The sequence below is a fragment of the Amblyomma americanum genome, chromosome 7 (genome assembly GCF_052857255.1).
Source record: "Amblyomma americanum isolate KBUSLIRL-KWMA chromosome 7, ASM5285725v1, whole genome shotgun sequence".
Taxonomy (NCBI): Eukaryota; Metazoa; Arthropoda; class Arachnida; order Ixodida; family Ixodidae; genus Amblyomma; species Amblyomma americanum.
Genome location: NC_135503.1, coordinates 70,586,294 through 70,604,738, shown reverse-complemented (window position 1 = coordinate 70,604,738; position 18,445 = coordinate 70,586,294). Strand labels below are relative to the sequence as shown.

The 18,445-nt window shown below is 42.7% G+C and overlaps 1 protein-coding gene across 1 annotated transcript in view; it reads left to right on the top strand.

The window, feature by feature from the left end:
• Positions 1-17,902, top strand: part of LOC144097791 (uncharacterized) — a 59,135-nt gene extending 41,233 nt beyond the window's left edge. Inside the window, exon 6 of the mRNA XM_077630423.1 lies at positions 17,571-17,902. Coding sequence (XP_077486549.1) covers positions 17,571-17,902 — 332 coding nt within the window. The remainder of the gene's footprint in view (positions 1-17,570) is intronic.
• Positions 17,903-18,445: the final 543 nt, after the last annotated feature.

Genomic DNA, 18,445 nt, shown 5'->3' with positions numbered 1-18,445 from the left:
TCGTCAGTGGAGTTGTATTATTATCGCGCAATTATTGTAGTGAGGTGGCGTAATTCCGTACAGGAAAAATGCTGACGAGAAGACTTTTCGGTGGTGTAAGATAAAGCGCCTCAGATCTCCGGATGATTCTTGTAGCACTCAACAACCCGACGACCGCAACAAACAAGAGAAAAAAGCTGCAAGTCACCTCTCGAGCTAAGGAATCATGGAGCTTGAAGATCAATGCCAGTCCAGTCGTCATGCCGGTGCCTGAAGTTTTCGCTGCAAATGGCAAATACTTTAATTTCCCCAGCAAGCTGTTGTGTGGCGCGCTGGTTCAATACGAGCACACAAAGTAGTCTCTCCGCTGTTTCCTCGGTGATGCGAGCGGCAGTGTTCAGCTCGTCGTATGAGAAATCTGCCAGACTGCATCGTTGAAAGCGACGAGGCGAACGAGGGGACAAAAGAAGCGATTTCGTGTAATTGTCCGGCGCGTGCTTGGCAGTTATGGAAATACAATTCGTCTTACCAACGGCGCCGGCGCTACGAGGAGCAGCGGGAGAGCTACCGGGAATTTGGAAGTCACATGCACTTCATCGAAAATTACCAGGCTGGCTTAAAAACGCTCGGTGAGCGAGGAAAGAGTGCACGTCCTGTGGTGATTTGCGGCTGACGCCAGTGGCGAAGGGGACACCTAAGGGGGAAGGTACGTTCAGGACCGGGGCGTGAGCCTTGAACTTGGATGCTGTGCGCTGTCTTCAAAGGTTATTTAATCGCTGTGTTTGTAATCAAACCAGAGGAGATGAAGAAGAGTTTGCGCAGTAATATAATAGCAAAAATCCCTTTGTTCCTAGCCAATAAGCTTGGTTACCGTCCGATTTTCATACAAAAATATCGTATATCCTGCTATAGGTAATTGGTCCAAATAGCTACAAACATTTCCTATGGCCGCCTATAGCTGTAGTGTAAGACGGTTATACTTTTCTACAGACAGCTAAAAACAGTTGTATAGTTGCAAATCTATGGCTCGAGTGGCATAGATTTTTCAACAGCTGGCAGTAAACACCGTTTTTGCTGGTATAAACATCATAAAATGTCGTAGATTGATATAGGCTGTTTTTTATGCAAATACCATCACTCCCTCAACTATTGGACGTTCTGGGCGAAGAACAATAACGCCCTCGCGTCTCGTAATATGAGCAACGTGGTGAGCGTGAGGAACAAAGTCGCAAGAGCATCAGCCAAAAGAGATCGTTCCTATGATAGCAGCATGCCGTATGAGGTAGAGGCTTTATCTTAGAAGATATATACTATAGATATCGATTCGAGTTTTAACCTTATCTGTGGAAGCCATCAGCCCTGCATAAAAACGAAAATTCCTCCTTGGGGAATCGGGAATCGCCCGTTTTTAGAATGACCCTGACACATCTGGGTCTGGAAATCACCTGGCTCTTTCGCAGGGGCGATTATTAGCGCTTTTTCTTCTTTACTGTTAAACAGAGTAAACAATAATGGCATTTATTTTACAGCAAGGAGACGTTATACGTACGTTTAGCGGAGCTCATGTACGGGACCCTCTTGCAGTTTGCGGAAGCCGCTGAAGCCCACGGGTTCACTTGAAGCCGCTGAAGCTCATGTCTGTCGTTCTACTCCCTCTTATCGCTAAACAAGGTTTATTTTTGCGTTGATTATTCAGGTATTCGAATAAATTACTTGACTAATTACTTGACGAATTACGGAGATATCTTGTTAGAACTTGTTTTCCCGCTGCTGTAATCGAAAGGGAATCAATATTTAATAATCAATCAATCAATCTTTAGTTTTCGGTGCCCAGGAACAACCCAAAGGTCTTGGTGCTGGTACACCATTCACACGCACAAAATGTACATTTATTTCACTACAAAGGAAGGCACTCAGGGGAGGTAATGCAGCAGTCAAGGCGATAGAAAAAAAAGACATAAACTAGGCGTGACAGTAAGCATGAAGCAAAAAAGCGAAAACAAGGAAACAGCGAGAACAGCGGTAAATGAAAACAGCTAGAACAGGCAACAGACATATAAATAACTAATAAAACAATAAACAAAGAGAATGAACACAAGAACGACCGATAACAGCCAAGTACAGCGTATAGCAAAATACAAACAAGAATAAAGCCAATACTAATATGAACGAATAAAAGATCTCTGAAATACAAGCTAGAAATACAATCATACACAATAAGAAATGTAATTAGTGAACGCGTTACAGACAATCAGGCGTGAGTACACAGTATTAAAGAAATAATATTAATGAAAACAAGTACACGTGATGTACAATTAAGGAGAGAAAAAACAATATAATACCGGTGCAAACGCACAAGTGTAGTAAAGACAAAATGCATGAAAGGGGAAGTTATGTATGAGAAAAAGAGTGCTCAAAGTGGAACGTCACGGACATTCAATATAAAGGAAGGGAGAGAATTTTCGAATATATCAAGGTGAGGACCAAGAGAATTAAACAACTTTTGCATTCTGTCCAGAGGGGAGAGGGAGTGCAGGAGCGCAGAAACTTGGAATGGTCTGAATTCCCTTATGCTCTTTCGCGGTACACGCAAAAGGATACGCGCTAGGAGCTGAGGGCATAGAACGTGACCATAATAATAATAATAATAATAATAATAATAATAATAATAATAATAATAATAATAATAATAATAATAATAATAATAATAATAATAATAATAATAATAATAATAATAATAATAATAATAATAATAATAATAATCAATCAATCAATCAATCTTTATTTTTTCGGTGCCCAGGAACAACCCAAAGGTCTTGGTGCTGGTACACCATTCACACGCACAAAATGTACATTTATTTCACTACAAAGGAAGACACTCAGGGGAGGTAATGCAGCAGTCAAGGCGATAGAAAAAAAAGACACATAAACTAGGCGCGACAGCAAGCATGAAACAAAAAAGCGAGAACAAGGAAACAGCGAGAACAGCGGTAAATGAAAACAGCTAGAACAGGCAACAGACATATAAATAACTAATAAAACAATAAACAAAGAGAATGAACACAAGAACGACCGATAACAGCCAAGTACGGCATATATCAAAATACAAACAAGAATAAAGCCAATACTAATATGAACGAATAAGAGATCTCTGAAATACAAGCTAGAAATACAATCATACACAATAAGAAATGTAATTAGTGAACGCGTTACAGACAATCAGGCGTGAGTACACAGTGTTAAAGAAATAATATTAATGAAAACAAGTACACGTGATGTACAATTAAGGAGAGAAAAAAACAATATAATACCGGTGCAAACGCACAAGTGTAGTAAAGACAAAATGCATGAAAGGGGAAGTTATGTATGAGAAAAAGAGTGCTCAAAGTGGAACGTCACGGACATTCAATATAAAGGAAGGGAGAGAATTTTCGAATATATCAAGGTGAGGACCAAGAGAATTAAACAACTTTTGCATTCTGTCCAGAGGGGAGAGGGAGTGCAGGAGCGCAGAAACTTGAAATGGTCTGAATTCCCTTATGCTCTTTCGCGGTACACGCAAAAGGATACGCGTTAGGAGCTGAGGGCATAGAATGTGACCATGAAGAAGTTTATACAAGAAAATTATATCTGCCCTCACGCGACGGCAGCTAAGAGAAGGAAGCTGCAGTGAGTTACTCCGTCTGGGATGAGAGCTAGAAGTTTTGCAAGAAAACCGATGTTGAAATATGCGTAAAAACTTTATCTGAACTCTGTCGATTTTTTCACAGTTCGACTGGCAAGTGCCGCTCCAAACAACAGACGCATATTCCAAAAGCGGCAAGCATATGGAGAGGTAGAGCTTTAAGAAAGGGAGTTGGGATCGAAACTGTCTCGAAAGCCTGCAGATGAAGCCGAGTGTACGCATAGCCCGTAGAGCAATGCGTTTTGTATGAGAGGAGAAGCTGAGGCTACGGTCGAAAAGTACGCCGAGGTCATTAATTTCATCAACCCTGGGCAGCGGCCTACCATTCACAGAATAAGAGTAGAGAAGACTGTGCGTTTTACGCGTAAATGAGACAACCTTGTTTTTAGATGAATTGAGAGTGAGCCCATTCTTCAAGCACCAATCAGAGAAGGCGGATATGTCCGATTGCAATGACAAGCAATCATGAAGAGTATGTATTGCCTTGAACATTTTTATATCGTCCGCATAAAGGAGAAACGAGGAGTTTTTGACCACGGAGGAAACGTCATTGATAAAAACAGAGAACAGAAGCGGGCCTAATACCGAGCCCTGAGGAACTCCGCTGGTTGGAGTGTAAACAAATGAGGTCTGTCCATTTACACTGACAAAGCAGGACCGATCAAGAAGATAGTTGCGTAAGAGGGCTACAATTGAAACGTCGATCTCAAGCAGCAGAAGCTTTTGAAGAAGTAATGAGTGAGTAACAACGTCGAAAGCTTTGCTCAAATCACAGTACACAGCGTCTACCTGACTCCTCTGAAGGACTTCAGCTGATGTATACGTCATAAAAGTCACAAGGTTAGTTGTAGTAGAACGACCTTTTATGAAACCATGCTGATTATGTATGATTACATGTTTGAGGTGGAAGGAAAGTACTTTGTGCAAAGCTAATTCAAAAAGCTTAGAGGTTGCACAAAGAAGAGAAATGGGGCGGTAGTTCGAAACATCAGATTTGTTTCCTGATTTGAAGACAGGGAAAACACGCGCCGTTTTCCACACGCGGGGAAAGGCAGAATTTTTCAAACAGTTATTAAATATCGTGGTTAAAACAGGGACGAAGGTACTATTGAAGGCTTTTATTATGGCGGCTGGAATGCCATCAGGTCCAGGGGACAAAGATGGTTTCAAACACTTAAGACTCTCACTTACTAACTTCTCGTCAAGAAGAACGGAATTAGGTGCGCCAGCTGGAAGGCATACGGAATCGCAACGTGGAGATTTGTACACGGAGGAAAAGTGTTGAGCAAAGCCGTCAGCGACGTTCCGAATTTCATTCCCATGAGAGTCAACTAAGTGAATGTGACTATCAGATTTATTCGAGCGTTTGCGAACGTATCTCCAGAATTCAGTAGGACGATTAGAGGCACTATTCTCTAAATATTCAAGATAGGACTCATGATCACGCTTGTACAGGCGTTTGCAAAGGGAACGCAAGCGGCGAAATTCATCTGCCCATGTATCCAGCCCAGGGCGTTTCGCTTTATGGTGGGCCCGCTCCTTAAGTTTCAGCGCTGTTCTAAGTTCCTTGGAAAACCAGAACGGAAACTTGCTACGAGTAGGAGTGCGCACAGGTATGTACTGGCGCATACCATTGAGAACTATTTCAGTGAAGCGACTGACTTGTTCGTCAACATCGCTGATTTCGTTTAAGACGGACCAGTCGACAGAAGAGAAAAAACCGAAGAGACCAACATAGTCGCCAAGTGCATAAGCGAAACGGGGGGAATTCCCCTCACGATTTGAATTAGCAGAAGGTGGGACAGAAACCGAAGCCGTTATTAGAATTGGAGGATGAAATTTGTCACAGCGAGTAAGTGAGATGTCAGATGTCGAGACACGAACATTTTCAAAATTAGATAAACAAATGTCAAGAACATTACCACAACAGTTTTCAATTAAATTGTGTTGCTGCAAGGTGTTAAAAGCTATGAAATCTAAAAGCCGGTTGCACTTACTAACTACATAATGATTGTTGTGTGAATATGTAAAGGTATTCCAGTTAATACCTGGAGTATTAAAATCCCCTAAAATGAGCAGTTTGTGCTTGCTATGAGAAGTGATAACATATTCAATAGAATGTAGTACATCATCGTAGGCAGGAGGAGGCAGATTAGGGGAAATATAGAAAGCTGCCAATAAGAGTTTTTGATGTCGAGTTAAAGTTAGCTCTAACCAGACAGATTCTTCGATGGTTTCCAGGTCGGAACGCCGAACGCACTGCACGGAACTGTCAATAGCAATGAGCACTCCTCCTCCCTTTTGTTTAGAAGCTGATTCAGGGCGGTCACTTCGAAAAACAGAATAGTTATTAGGAAAGAAGTCACCTGAGTTAACTTCGCTAGACAGCCAGGTCTCAGTAATTACAACAGCCGAATAACAAGAGGCTAAAACATTGGAAAAAAATACAGGTCCCTTAGTCCGAAGACCTCGGGCATTTTGGTAATATATATCCAAGTTAGGGTTGACTGCAATCAACCGTCAGCTCGGAAGGATGTAACATACCATCCAGGAGTTTTCCACGAAAAGCCTTGAAGATGCAGCCCGTAGGCCACATCGAAGGGTCAACAAGTTGATCGTAGAATTCCGCGCTGACTGTGAGGTAGAAGGACGAGTAGGAGTAATATTTCGTTTTCAACCGCCGGCAGGAAAGGGGGGTGACGTTCGCGGACTTCAGATGGTTCGTTAAATCAGCCGACGTTGTCTCGGGGCACAGCTTGGAGACGAAAATAGCCTTCGGGCGCTTCTGAGGTCTGGCGACGTTCAGACTGGATGAGCTCGACGAGCCAGTGATGGCTGGGCTACGGTGCTTCTTCTGCGCCTCAGGCGAATTAACTATAAGTGGGGGAACAGATACAGATGTCGGGAAGGTGGCCAAATCAACGGTTGCCATCCCACTGTGAAGGGCAGCAGAGTAGCTCTTGGATGGCTGGAGCATACGGGAAGGACTGCTCGCGGACAGGGGCTCGACGAAAGGCGGATCACGCTGCGATGAAGCAGGGCGCTTCGCAAGCTCCTCGCGTAGGCTGCGAACATCAGCCCGCAGAGAGGCAACGACCTCGGCCTGGAGAGCGAGCGCCCGCGAGTTGTCACCACGAAGGCGCTCATTCTCCTCCCGCAGCTGGGCGACCTCGTCGCTCAGAAACGAGATTCCCTCAAGTGCGTCGAGGAGGAGAGCCCGAAGCGAGGCAAGCGCACCGTCAGGTTCGCCCGTCGGGGAGGAAGCGAGGGAACCGGTCGGGTCGGTCGGGTGATGGGGCTGGTGGGCCGTGGAAGAAAGGAATGCAGCCGCTGACTCGCCACCGTCGCTAGGCTTAGCACCGCCGCAAGACGACAAACACAGATTGCACATGAATGGTCGCGAGCCGGACTTCAAAAGCTGCAGCTCGTCGTCACTCCAAGTGACACACTTCGCGTGTACACGTTTGTTGCAGTCGGCACAACGAAAAAACTGCTGCTTACCAAAAAACGGACGGGAGCACAGCACACATGCGTCCTTACTGGGCGCCATGTTGAAATAATAATAATAATAATAATAATAATAATAATAATAATAATAATAATAATAATAATAATAATAATAATAATAATAATAATAATAATAATAATAATAATAATAATAATAATAATAATAATAATAATAATATAAAATAGTAATAATAATCAATCAATCAATCAATCTTTATTTTTTCGGTGCCCAGGAACAACCCAAAGGTCTTGGTGCTGGTACACCATTCACACGCACAAAATGTAAATTTATTTCACTACAAAGGAAGACACTCAGGGGAGGTAATGCAGCAGTCAAGGCGATAGAAAAAAAAAAAGACATATAAACTAGGCGTGACAGCAAGCATGAAGCAAAAAGGCGAAAACAGCGGTAAATGAAAACAGCTAGAACAGGCAACAGACATATAAATAACTAATGAAACAAAAAACAAAGAGAATGAACGACCGATAACAGCCAAGTACAGCATATAGCAAAATACAAACAAGAATAAAGCCAATACTAATATGAACGAATATGAAACCTCTGAAATACAAACTAGAAATACAATCATACACAATAAGAAACGTAATTAGTGAACGCGTTACAGACAATCAGGCGTGAGTATACAGTATTAAAGAAATAATATTAATGACAACAAGTACACGTGATGAACAATTAAGGAGAGAAAAAACAATATAATACCGGTGCAAACGCACAAGTGTAGTAAAGACAAAATGCATGAAAGGGGAAGTTATGTATGAGAAAAAGAGTGCTCAAAGTGGAACGTCACGGACATAGCAGAAACCAGGTTCGCCTAAGCCATCATTGTGGCTTGTCACGCGAAGCCTGACAGTCGACAGCCAAACTCGGCCGCAAAATTGACTATATTTTTTTTTAAAAGGAGACACTAAAGATGCAAAACAGACTGTAAGTAATATCACATCAAACACAAAATAGGTGGAAACCGAAAAGTTTTGCTGTGCAGAGAAATTGAACTATACAATTTAATTGTTCTAAGTACTATTTCTTTAGATTATTGCGCATATCACGTATAGACTCACAGGAATTAATTTCAGAGGGAAGAGCATTAAATATATTTGGAACATAATAAGCTCGAGCATATTTACCAAATCTGGTCCGCGCGCGAGGAACTAAAAATGCAGGAGCCTGACGTAAAGGCCGGGGAAGCACAATGGGGACTTTAAATGTATCGCTCCAGAAATGTTTAGTACAACAGTGTGAACAAAAAGGGATCGAAAATTGGGCATCCTTAGCACCTGAAAAAGGTTGACATCTTGCGGAGTACACACATCGTAAGTAACACTCTTTAGCATGCATTTTAACAATCTATTTACACGTTGATGCCAGATACCAGAACAATGAACAAAAGTTGTGATTCCATACCTAATAGGCTAAAGAATGAACTGTAGGCTAAAGGCTGAAAGAAAAGAAATAATAATAATAATAATAATAATAATAATAATAATAATAATAATAATAATAATAATAATAATAATATTAATAATAATCATAATCATAATAATAATAATAATAATAATAATAATAATAATAATAATAATAATAATAATAATAATAATAATAATAATAATAATAATAATAATAATAATAATAATAATAATCAATCTTTATTTATTTATTTTTTTCGGTGCCCAGGAACAACCCAAAGGTCTTGGTGCTGGTACACCATTCACACGCACAAAATGTACATTTATTTCACTACAAAGGAAGACACTCAGGGGAGGTAATGCAGCAGTCAAGGCGATAGAAAAAAAAGACACATAAACTAGGCGCGACAGCAAGCATGAAACAGAAAAGCGAGAACAAGGAAACAGCGAGAACAGCGGTAAATGAAAACAGCTAGAACAGGCAACAGACATATAAATAACTAATAAAACAATAAACAAAGAGAATGAACACAAGAACGACCGATAACAGCCAAGTACAGCATATATCAAAATACAAACAAGAATAAAGCCAATACTAATATGAAGGAATAAGAGATCTCTGAAATACAAGCTAGAAATACAATCATACACAATAAGAAATGTAATTAGTGAACGCGTTACGGACAATCAGGCGTGAGTACACAGTATTAAAGAAATAATATTAATGAAAACAAGTACACGTGATGTACAATTAAGGAGAGAAAAAAACAATATAATACCGGTGCAAACGCACAAGTGTAGTAAAGACAAAATGCATGAAAGGGGAAGTTATGTATGAGAAAAAGAGTGCTCAAAGTGGAACGTCACGGACATTCAATATAAAGGAAGGGAGAGAATTTTCGAATATATCAAGGTGAGGACAAAGAGAATTAAACAACTTTTGCATTCTGTCCAGAGGGGAGAGGGAGTGCAGGAGCGCAGAAACTTGGAATGGTCTGAATTCCCTTATGCTCTTTCGCGGTACACGCAAAAGGATACGCGCTAGGAGCTGAGGGCATAGAATGTGACCGTGAAGAAGTTTATACAAGAAAATTATATCTGCCCTCACGCGACGGCAGCTAAGAGAAGGAAGCTGCAGTGAGTTACTCCGTCTGGGATGAGAGCTAGAAGTTTTGCAAGAAAACCGATGTTGAAATATGCGTAAAAACTTTATCTGAACTCTGTCAATTTTTTCACAGTTCGACTGGCAAGTGCCGCTCCAAACAACAGACGCATATTCCAAAAGCGGCAAGCATATGGAGAGGTAGAGCTTTAAGAAAGGGAGTTGGGATCGAAACTCTCTCGAAAGCCTGCAGATGAAGCCGAGTGTACGCATAGCCCGTAGAGCAATGCGTTTTGTATGAGAGGAGGAGCTGAGGCTACGGTCGAAAAGTACGCCGAGGTCATTAATTTCATCAACCCTGGGCAGCGGCCTACCATTCACAGAATAATAGTAGAGAAGACTGTGCGTTTTAAGCGTAAATGAGACAACCTTGGTTTTAGATGAATTGAGAGTGAGCCCATTCTTCAAGCACCAATCAGAGAAGGCGGATATGTCCGATTGCAATGACAAGCAATCATGAAGAGTATGTATTGCCTTGAACATTTTTATATCGTCCGCATAAAGGAGAAACGAGGAGTTTTTGACCACGGAGGAAACGTCATTGATAAAAACAGAGAACAGAAGCGGGCCTAATACCGAGCCCTGAGGAACTCCGCTGGTTGGAGTGTAAACAAATGAGGTCTGTCCATTTACACTGACAAAGCAGGACCGATCAAGAAGATAGTTGCGTAAGAGGGCTACAATTGAAACGTCGATCTCAAGCAGCAGAAGCTTTTGAAGAAGTAATGAGTGAGTAACAACGTCGAAAGCTTTGCTCAAATCACAGTACACAGCGTCTACCTGACTCCTCTGAAGGACTTCAGCTGATGTATACGTCATAAAATTCACAAGGTTAGTTGTAGTAGAACGACCTTTTATGAAACCATGCTGATTATGTATGATTACATGTTTGAGGTGGAAGGAAAGTACTTTGTGCAAAGCTAATTCAAAAAGCTTAGAGGTTGCACAAAGAAGAGAAATGGGGCGGTAGTTCGAAACATCAGATTTGTTTCCTGATTTGAAGACAGGGAAAACACGCGCCGTTTTCCACACGCGGGGAAAGGCAGAATTTTTCAAACAGTTATTAAATATCGTGGTTAAAACAGGGACGAAGGTACTATTGAAGGCTTTTATTATGGCGGCTGGAATGCCATCAGGTCCAGGGGACAAAGATGTTTTCAAACACTTAAGACTCTCACTTACTAACTTCTCGTCAAGAAGAACGGAATTAGGTGCGCCAGCTGGAAGGCATACGGAATCGCAACGTGGAGATTTGTACACGGAGGAAAAGTGTTGAGCAAAGCCGTCAGCGACGTTCCGAATTTCATTCCCATGAGAGTCAACTAAGTGAATATGACTATCAGATTTATTCGAGCGTTTGCGAACGTATCTCCAGAATTCAGTAGGACGATTAGAGGCACTATTCTCTAAATATTCAAGATAGGACTCATGATCACGCTTGTACAGGCGTTTGCAAAGGGAACGCAAGCGGCGAAATTCATCTGCCCATGTATCCAGCCCAGGGCGTTTCGCTTTATGGTGGGCCCACTCCTTAAGTTTCAGCGCTGTTCTAAGTTCCTTGGAAAACCAGAACAGAAACTTGCTACGAGTAGGAGTGCGCACAGGTATGTACTGGCGCATACCATTGAGAACTATTTCAGTGAAGCGACTGACTTGTTCATCAACATCGCTGATTTCGTTTAAGACGGACCAGTCGACAGAAGAGAAAAAACCGAAGAGACCAACATAGTCGCCAAGTGCATAAGCGAAACGGGGAGAATTCCCCTCACGATTTGAATTAGCAGAAGGTGGGACAGAAACCGAAGCCGTTATTAGAATTGGAGGATGAAATTTGTCACAGCGAGTAAGTGAGATGTCAGATGTCGAGACACGAACATTTTCAAAATTAGATAAACAAATGTCAAGAACATTACCACAACAGTTTTCAATTAAATTGTATTGCTGCAAGGTGTTAAAAGCTATGAAATCTAAAAGCCGGTTGCACTTACTAACTACATAATGATTGTTGTGTGAATATGTAAAGGTATTCCAGTTAATACCTGGAGTATTAAAATCCCCTAAAATGAGCAGTTTGTGCTTGTTATGAGAAGTGATAACATATTCAATAGAATGTAGTACATCATCGTAGGCAGGAGGAGGCAGATTAGGGGAAATATAGAAAGCTGCCAATAAGAGTTTTTGATGTCGAGTTAAAGTTAGCTCTAACCAGACAGATTCTTCAATGGTTTCCAGGTCGGAACGCCGAACGCACTGCACGGAACTGTCAATAGCAATGAGCACTCCTCCTCCCTTTTGTTTAGAAGCTGATTCAGGGCGGTCACTTCGAAAAACAGAATAGTTATTAGGAAATAAGTCACCTGAGTTAACTTCGCTAGACACCCAGGTCTCAGAAATTACAACAGCCGAATAACAAGAGGCTAAAACATTGGAAAAAAATACAGGTCCCTTAGTCCGAAGACCTCGGGCATTTTTGTAATATATATCCAAGTTAGGGTTGACTGCAATCAACCGTCAGCTCGGAAGGATGTAACATACCATCCAGGAGTTTTCCACGAAAAGCCTTGAAGATGCAGCCCGTAGGCCACATCGAAGGGTCAACAAGTTGATCGTAGAATTCCGCGCTGACTGTGAGGTAGAAGGACGAGTAGGAGTCATATTTCGTTTTCAACCGCCGGCAGGAAAGGGGGGTGACGTTCGCGGACTTCAGATGGTTCGTTAAATCAGCCGACGTTGTCTCGGGGCACAGCTTGGAGACGAAAATAGCCTTCGGGCGCTTCTGTGGTCTGGCGACGTTCAGACTGAATGAGCTCTACGAGCCAGTGATGGCTGGGCTACGGTGCTTCTTCTGCGCCTCAGGCGAATTAACTATAAGTGGGGGAACAGATACAGATGTCGGGAAGGTGGCCAAATCAACGGGTGCCATCCCACTGTGAAGGGCAGCAGAGTAGCTCTTGGATGGCTGGAGCATGCGGGAAGGACTGCTCGCGGACAGGGGCTCGACGAAAGGCGGATCACGCTGCGATGAAGCAGGGCGCCTCGCAAGCTCCTCGCGTAGGCTGCAAACATCAGCCCGCAGAGAGGCAACGACCTCGGCCTGGAGAGCGAGCGCCCGCTAGTTGTCACCACGAAGGCGCTCATTCTCCTCCCGCAGCTGGGCGACCTCGTCGCTCAGAAACGAGATTCCCTCAAGTGCGTCGAGAAGGAGAGCCCGAAGCGAGGCAAGCGCACCGTCAGGTTCGCCCGTCGGGGAGGAAGCGAGGGAACCGGTCGGTCGGTCGGGTGATGGGGCTGGTGGGCCGTGGAAGAAAGGAATGCAGCCGCTGACACGCCACCGTCGCTAGGCTTAGCACCGCCGCAAGACGACAAACACAGATTGCACATGAATGGTAATAATAATAATAATAATAATAATAATAATAATAATAATAATAATAATAATAATAATAATAATAATAATAATAATAATAATAATAATAATCATAATAATAATAATAATAATAATAATAATGCTTTTATTTTCTATCCCAAGGATGTGGGAGGCAGAGAGAAAAAACTAGATTTCCAGCTTGACGGGCTCTTGCCTCCCCCAATACAAATACATACCTTTTCGAAAAAAAGGCATACAGGACAAACGTTTCAACATAGACAAAAAGAAATATAATGCATAAAAAGGACAATTTTTGCACAATTGCACAAGCCATAACAAAGAAAATAACGTGCATATTTCATATCGCACATCAAACAAAAGACGCTATCCGCTCGCGCATAGATGAAACAAAATGACGCAAATCTTTTGGCCGAATACATTGAAGATTGAAATTGTAATTTTGGCACAAGTTTAAGAAATATTGAAGAGTGTTTCTAAGCATATGTTGTTTGTAACCAGTTCTGAATGAGTGTATGTGCCAAATATCCGTCTTTCTTTTTGCATACATGGCATTTCTTTTCTGCAGTGAAGCCAGCTGCGCCTTGAACGAGATATTGTTTTTGACCTCAGTAATGTATTTAGATATTAAGCGGTATGCGTACAGATCATGAATTCAAATTATGTTGTCTTTAATAAAGAGCGGTTTAGATGGATGATCATATGCTGCATTGTATATTATTCTGAGCATTCTTTTCTGCTGAACGCAAAATCTTCGTAGGTTCGTGAGGGATGTTTGCCCCCATACCAAATAACAGTAATTTAGATGGGCACAGAACAATGAATTATAAAGTAGCATTTTCACTTTTTTGGGGAGGATGAGCTTATGAGTGTAAATAAATCCAGTAACTCGAGACAATTTTGATGCTACGTATTTCGTGTGATCTTCCATTGTTATTTTCTCGTTGAAAAGTACGCCTAGTACTTTAAAATAATTCACTATTTCACTATCTCTAGATTAAAATCATTGAGAGTCATATCATCGTTAACACCAACATACTTGTTTTTTGAACGGTAAATAATGGCCTTTGTTTTGGAAGTGTTAATTTTTAGAGCGTTATATTTCGTCCACTTTTAAAGCTGCCTAAGTGCTGTTTTTGCATTCAAGATTATGTTCGGGGCGGTTGCGGTTGAAAAGAATAAACTGGTATCATCAGCATAAATAACCATTTTTGTTTCTTTGTCTATCTGTGTAATGTCGTTGACGTATATAATTAAAAGGAACGGGCCCAAAATGCTGCCTTGCGGCACACCGCAAAAGAGAGCTTTAGCATTACATCAGTGACCGTTTATTTCAACATACTGCTGTCGACTCCCGAGGTAGCTGCTCAAAAGCATCAATGACGTTCCTCGAAAGCCAGCTACGCTCATAGCTTGTGCGGCCCTTCACGTTCTTTTCACGTTCTTTTCAATACTCTTAGAAAGCCTGATTCGGTAACCGTACGTATATGTCCTGAAAGGAAATTCGGCGTTGACTGCGTGGGCACACCAAAGCGACATTGCTAGTAATCAGGTGCTGCGCAGAATATGGAGCACACGCGCTGCTGGCGTATTGCGATATTTCGTTTTTTTTTTCACGCTTTCTGTGCGCACCGTACAAAAGTCTGCTGAAACATCCACATCCATTTACAATAGCCTGATCTGAGGTTTCAACGCGTTGCTCTGATCTAACTACAAGTTTTTCACGAACCTGCAGTAGAATATTCTTAGACTCTTCGCTGAGTACTTGTGCAAATAATAATTATCCGCCCTGTCACAATGGCCATCAAAGATGCGGGAGTATTATTTAGGCGAAAGCCTTTAATGGCTCATGCTCGCGTCCGTCCGTCTATCCGTCCGTTACTCTCTTCCACTCAATCAGAAAAAAAAATCTTTTTGCACTATGGTATTCGAACCACCATCCTTCCGTTCTGCAGCTCATCGTGCTAACGACTACGCTACTTCCTGCCAATGCATATCTAGTTCTCCTTATCTAGGACGCTGCAGAGTGTTTGCCGAAAGCCGTCGAATCAGACGGATGCCTCGCAAACGCCCTCCGGTGTCTTCACCATTCAAGATTCACAAATAATTGTGTACTTAATCAATATCTTAACCACAAATCAGTTACACAAGCAGCAACACCGCGCTTAAGGATTTCGCCTCACCGCACTTTAGATTAACAAAGTGCCGCCCTGAATTTTTTCACGCGACGATTACTCGTTTCTTCCAAGGCTTCCCGTTCACGTTTAGTCCGAATCTTTGCATGTGCACCAAAATTGTGGCAGTAGTTATTGTTTACCCGACTCGTTACTCGCAATCAGTGAATTAGTCATTATTTAAAGTGGATAAAATCTAGCTTTTAAACTAAAAAAACTAAAACATACGCTTTAGTTAGGCAAAAGCAAATTGCGTTCAGTAAATACCATTTGATCAAGCTTTAGGGTACATAAATATAAAGTTCGCTACAGTGATAACTCGTTAATGTCAGCATTCGTTAATCTAACATTCAAGTGATTCCTAAATGCATTCATTTTATAATACTGAAAACTCCGCGCGTGATTCATGACCAGGGTCACCAACACTTAATGTGAACACGCGAGCGTGGGTCCGCTCTAATGGGAGCGCCACTGCCTCCTGCACTACAGCGCTTAGAAGTGATGCAGTCTAAGAGGGACTTTCTAGTGGTGCTTCGCGTCGTCTTCCACTTCGCCTCAATGCGCGGCCACGACGGTCGCATTGGCGCTCTGAAGACCGATGCCATGCACTCGCTTGTTCACCTTAAGAACGGACTACCCCGTACGTATCACTCCTTATAAAGTGCTGTAATTTGCTGTTAAACATGGACATAGTATATTGACATTCAAAACAAAAACATTCGCCACGCATAAAAAAAACACATTGTGGCAATGCAAGGAACGCGATTGTCCTCTAGGTCTAATTACGCGTACAAGTTTGGTAAATGGCGGACTAAGAGCCTCTGTTCAGTTTGTAATTTAACGCCGTAAACACACCAAACTAAATAGGATATTGTATATTATAAGTAGGGCCCTGCGATATTTTACAAGGTGGGAAAGTTTCGCCGAAAACAGTTGCTCTAAGCCTGTTGAAATGAAGCATTCCGACCCAGAACCAGTCCTTTGTTGCTTTGTAAAATGTTCAATGCACTGGAAGCTTCCTCCTGTTTAAACTGCCTCAAATTGAACTCATTTGCAATTGGAGGCTTTGGCCTGTACGTGGGTGCTTTCGAAATTTTTGTTTACCTATACTAGCTGTTCAAGTTACGTCCGTTTAAATGGGAATCTACTGTGTCAGCAGTGTTGTCGTGGTATGTGCCCTTCCGAGCACGAAGTATATTTCTTCCGTCTACTGTTTTTACGGTATTCGAATATACCTATGTCTGGACGAGCCGGCAGCACTGCCATTCTGTGGCTTTATGCTGGCTATCCCCTGTGCGCATGCTGCAACTAAGCCCTTAACAGGCGAGTAAAGCCTTGTTTACTATACGCGGAGATGAGATGGAGCAGGGTTTGCGGCAGTCAACTGCGCAAGTCGAACCTCCATATAACAAAACTGTTTACAACAACATAATAGATGGTAAGAAGGAATAACAATTCCTCTTGGAAGCACAGTCAACACTGGCTATAACAAAACTACTTCTATTGGGAAGTAGGCGCCAGGCCCCTTTGACTTCGTTATAACAAGGTTCAACTTCGTGAGACGAATTTTATTAACTGCGCATTCTTTGCTCGAAAAATTGATATATTGCTTGATGACTTAGGAAGAGAAGTGCTCAGAAGTAGAAACCTACGCGTTCTGGCGTGTTTCCTACTTTTGCTACGCATTATGATGGCGTCAGTTATGTCTGAGAATTTTTTTCCAAGAAGCATCACTCTAATTGTACCCTGACAAAAGTGTATAAGGCACACGCTGGTGATGATTCGGCACTCGAGGATAAGCGAAGCAATTCAATGTACAGTCTTGGTCAAAAGTCTTAAGGCCACAGCGTTCATCTACACCGAAATGAATGTTCCTTAAATGCTCCGTGTAACGGATCATTCAAAAACGCGTCAAACAGGAAGGTTCTCTACCGAAACAGGAAGGTTCTCTACCGCAAGAAGAAACCTTCTGCTAGCGTTTCAAAGTCAGTCGGTCTTTAATAGCGCCGTAATGGCTCTGCTATGCGGCTGTGGCGAAAAGCCATTGGCCTTAAAACTTTTCACCAGGACTGTACGTTCCTCTCCGAGCCACGTAAACCAATTTTATTTACATGTTATTCTCGAAAATGTGACAATCAACCGCTCCGCTTGCACTGATATTACGAACGTCCAAAAATTTAGATGTTTCTAGACTCACATCCGCTACAGATCAGCTGTCTCACCACTCCTATTACTCCACGCCTGGTTTCGCAGGTGAGCTCGGCCTGGAGGAGCCGCTCAAAGCCCTTGAAAACATTAAAGGCGTTTCGACACTATCCGCACGCTTGGGCGCCGAAATTGACAACAACGAATCTGATGCTGGTCCCATACTGACTCGTGTACGCGTTGGCCTGAGGGCGAGCGGTGAAAGCGTGTTCGCAATCGAGGAGCCGCCGTTCGAGGAGCCCTCGCTTCCCGCCGGGGACGTCTTTGGGACGGAGGAGCCATCGACGGCCGCAAACAACGCTGGACGGTCACCGCTGCCGGACAATGAAGAACCGAGAACTGGGACGCGGAAACAATGCTTTTCAGGTGAGGAAAATTGAAAATTGGCTATTTGGCGAAAGCAAAGGCGCAGTATCTGTCTCACATCTCGACGGACAGCTGAACCGCGCCGTAAGGAAATTAATAAAGGAGGGGCTGAGAGAAGAAAGAAAGCAAGACAGACAGACAGACAGACAGACAGACAGACAGACAGACAGACAGACAGACAGACAGACAGACAGACAGACAGACAGACAGACAGACAGACAGACAGACAGACAGACAGACAGACAGACAGACAGACAGACAGACAGACAGACAGACAGACAGACAGACAGACAGACAGACAGACAGACAGACAGACAGACAGACAGACAGACAGACAGACAGACAGACAGACAGACAGACGGACAGACAGACAGACAGACAGACAGACAGACAGACAGACAGACAGACAGACAGACAGACAGACAGACAGACAGACAGACAGACAGACAGACAGACAGACAGACAGACAGACAGACAGACAGACAGACAGACAGACAGACAGACAGACAGACAGACAGACAGACAGACAGACAGACAGACAGACAGACAGACAGACA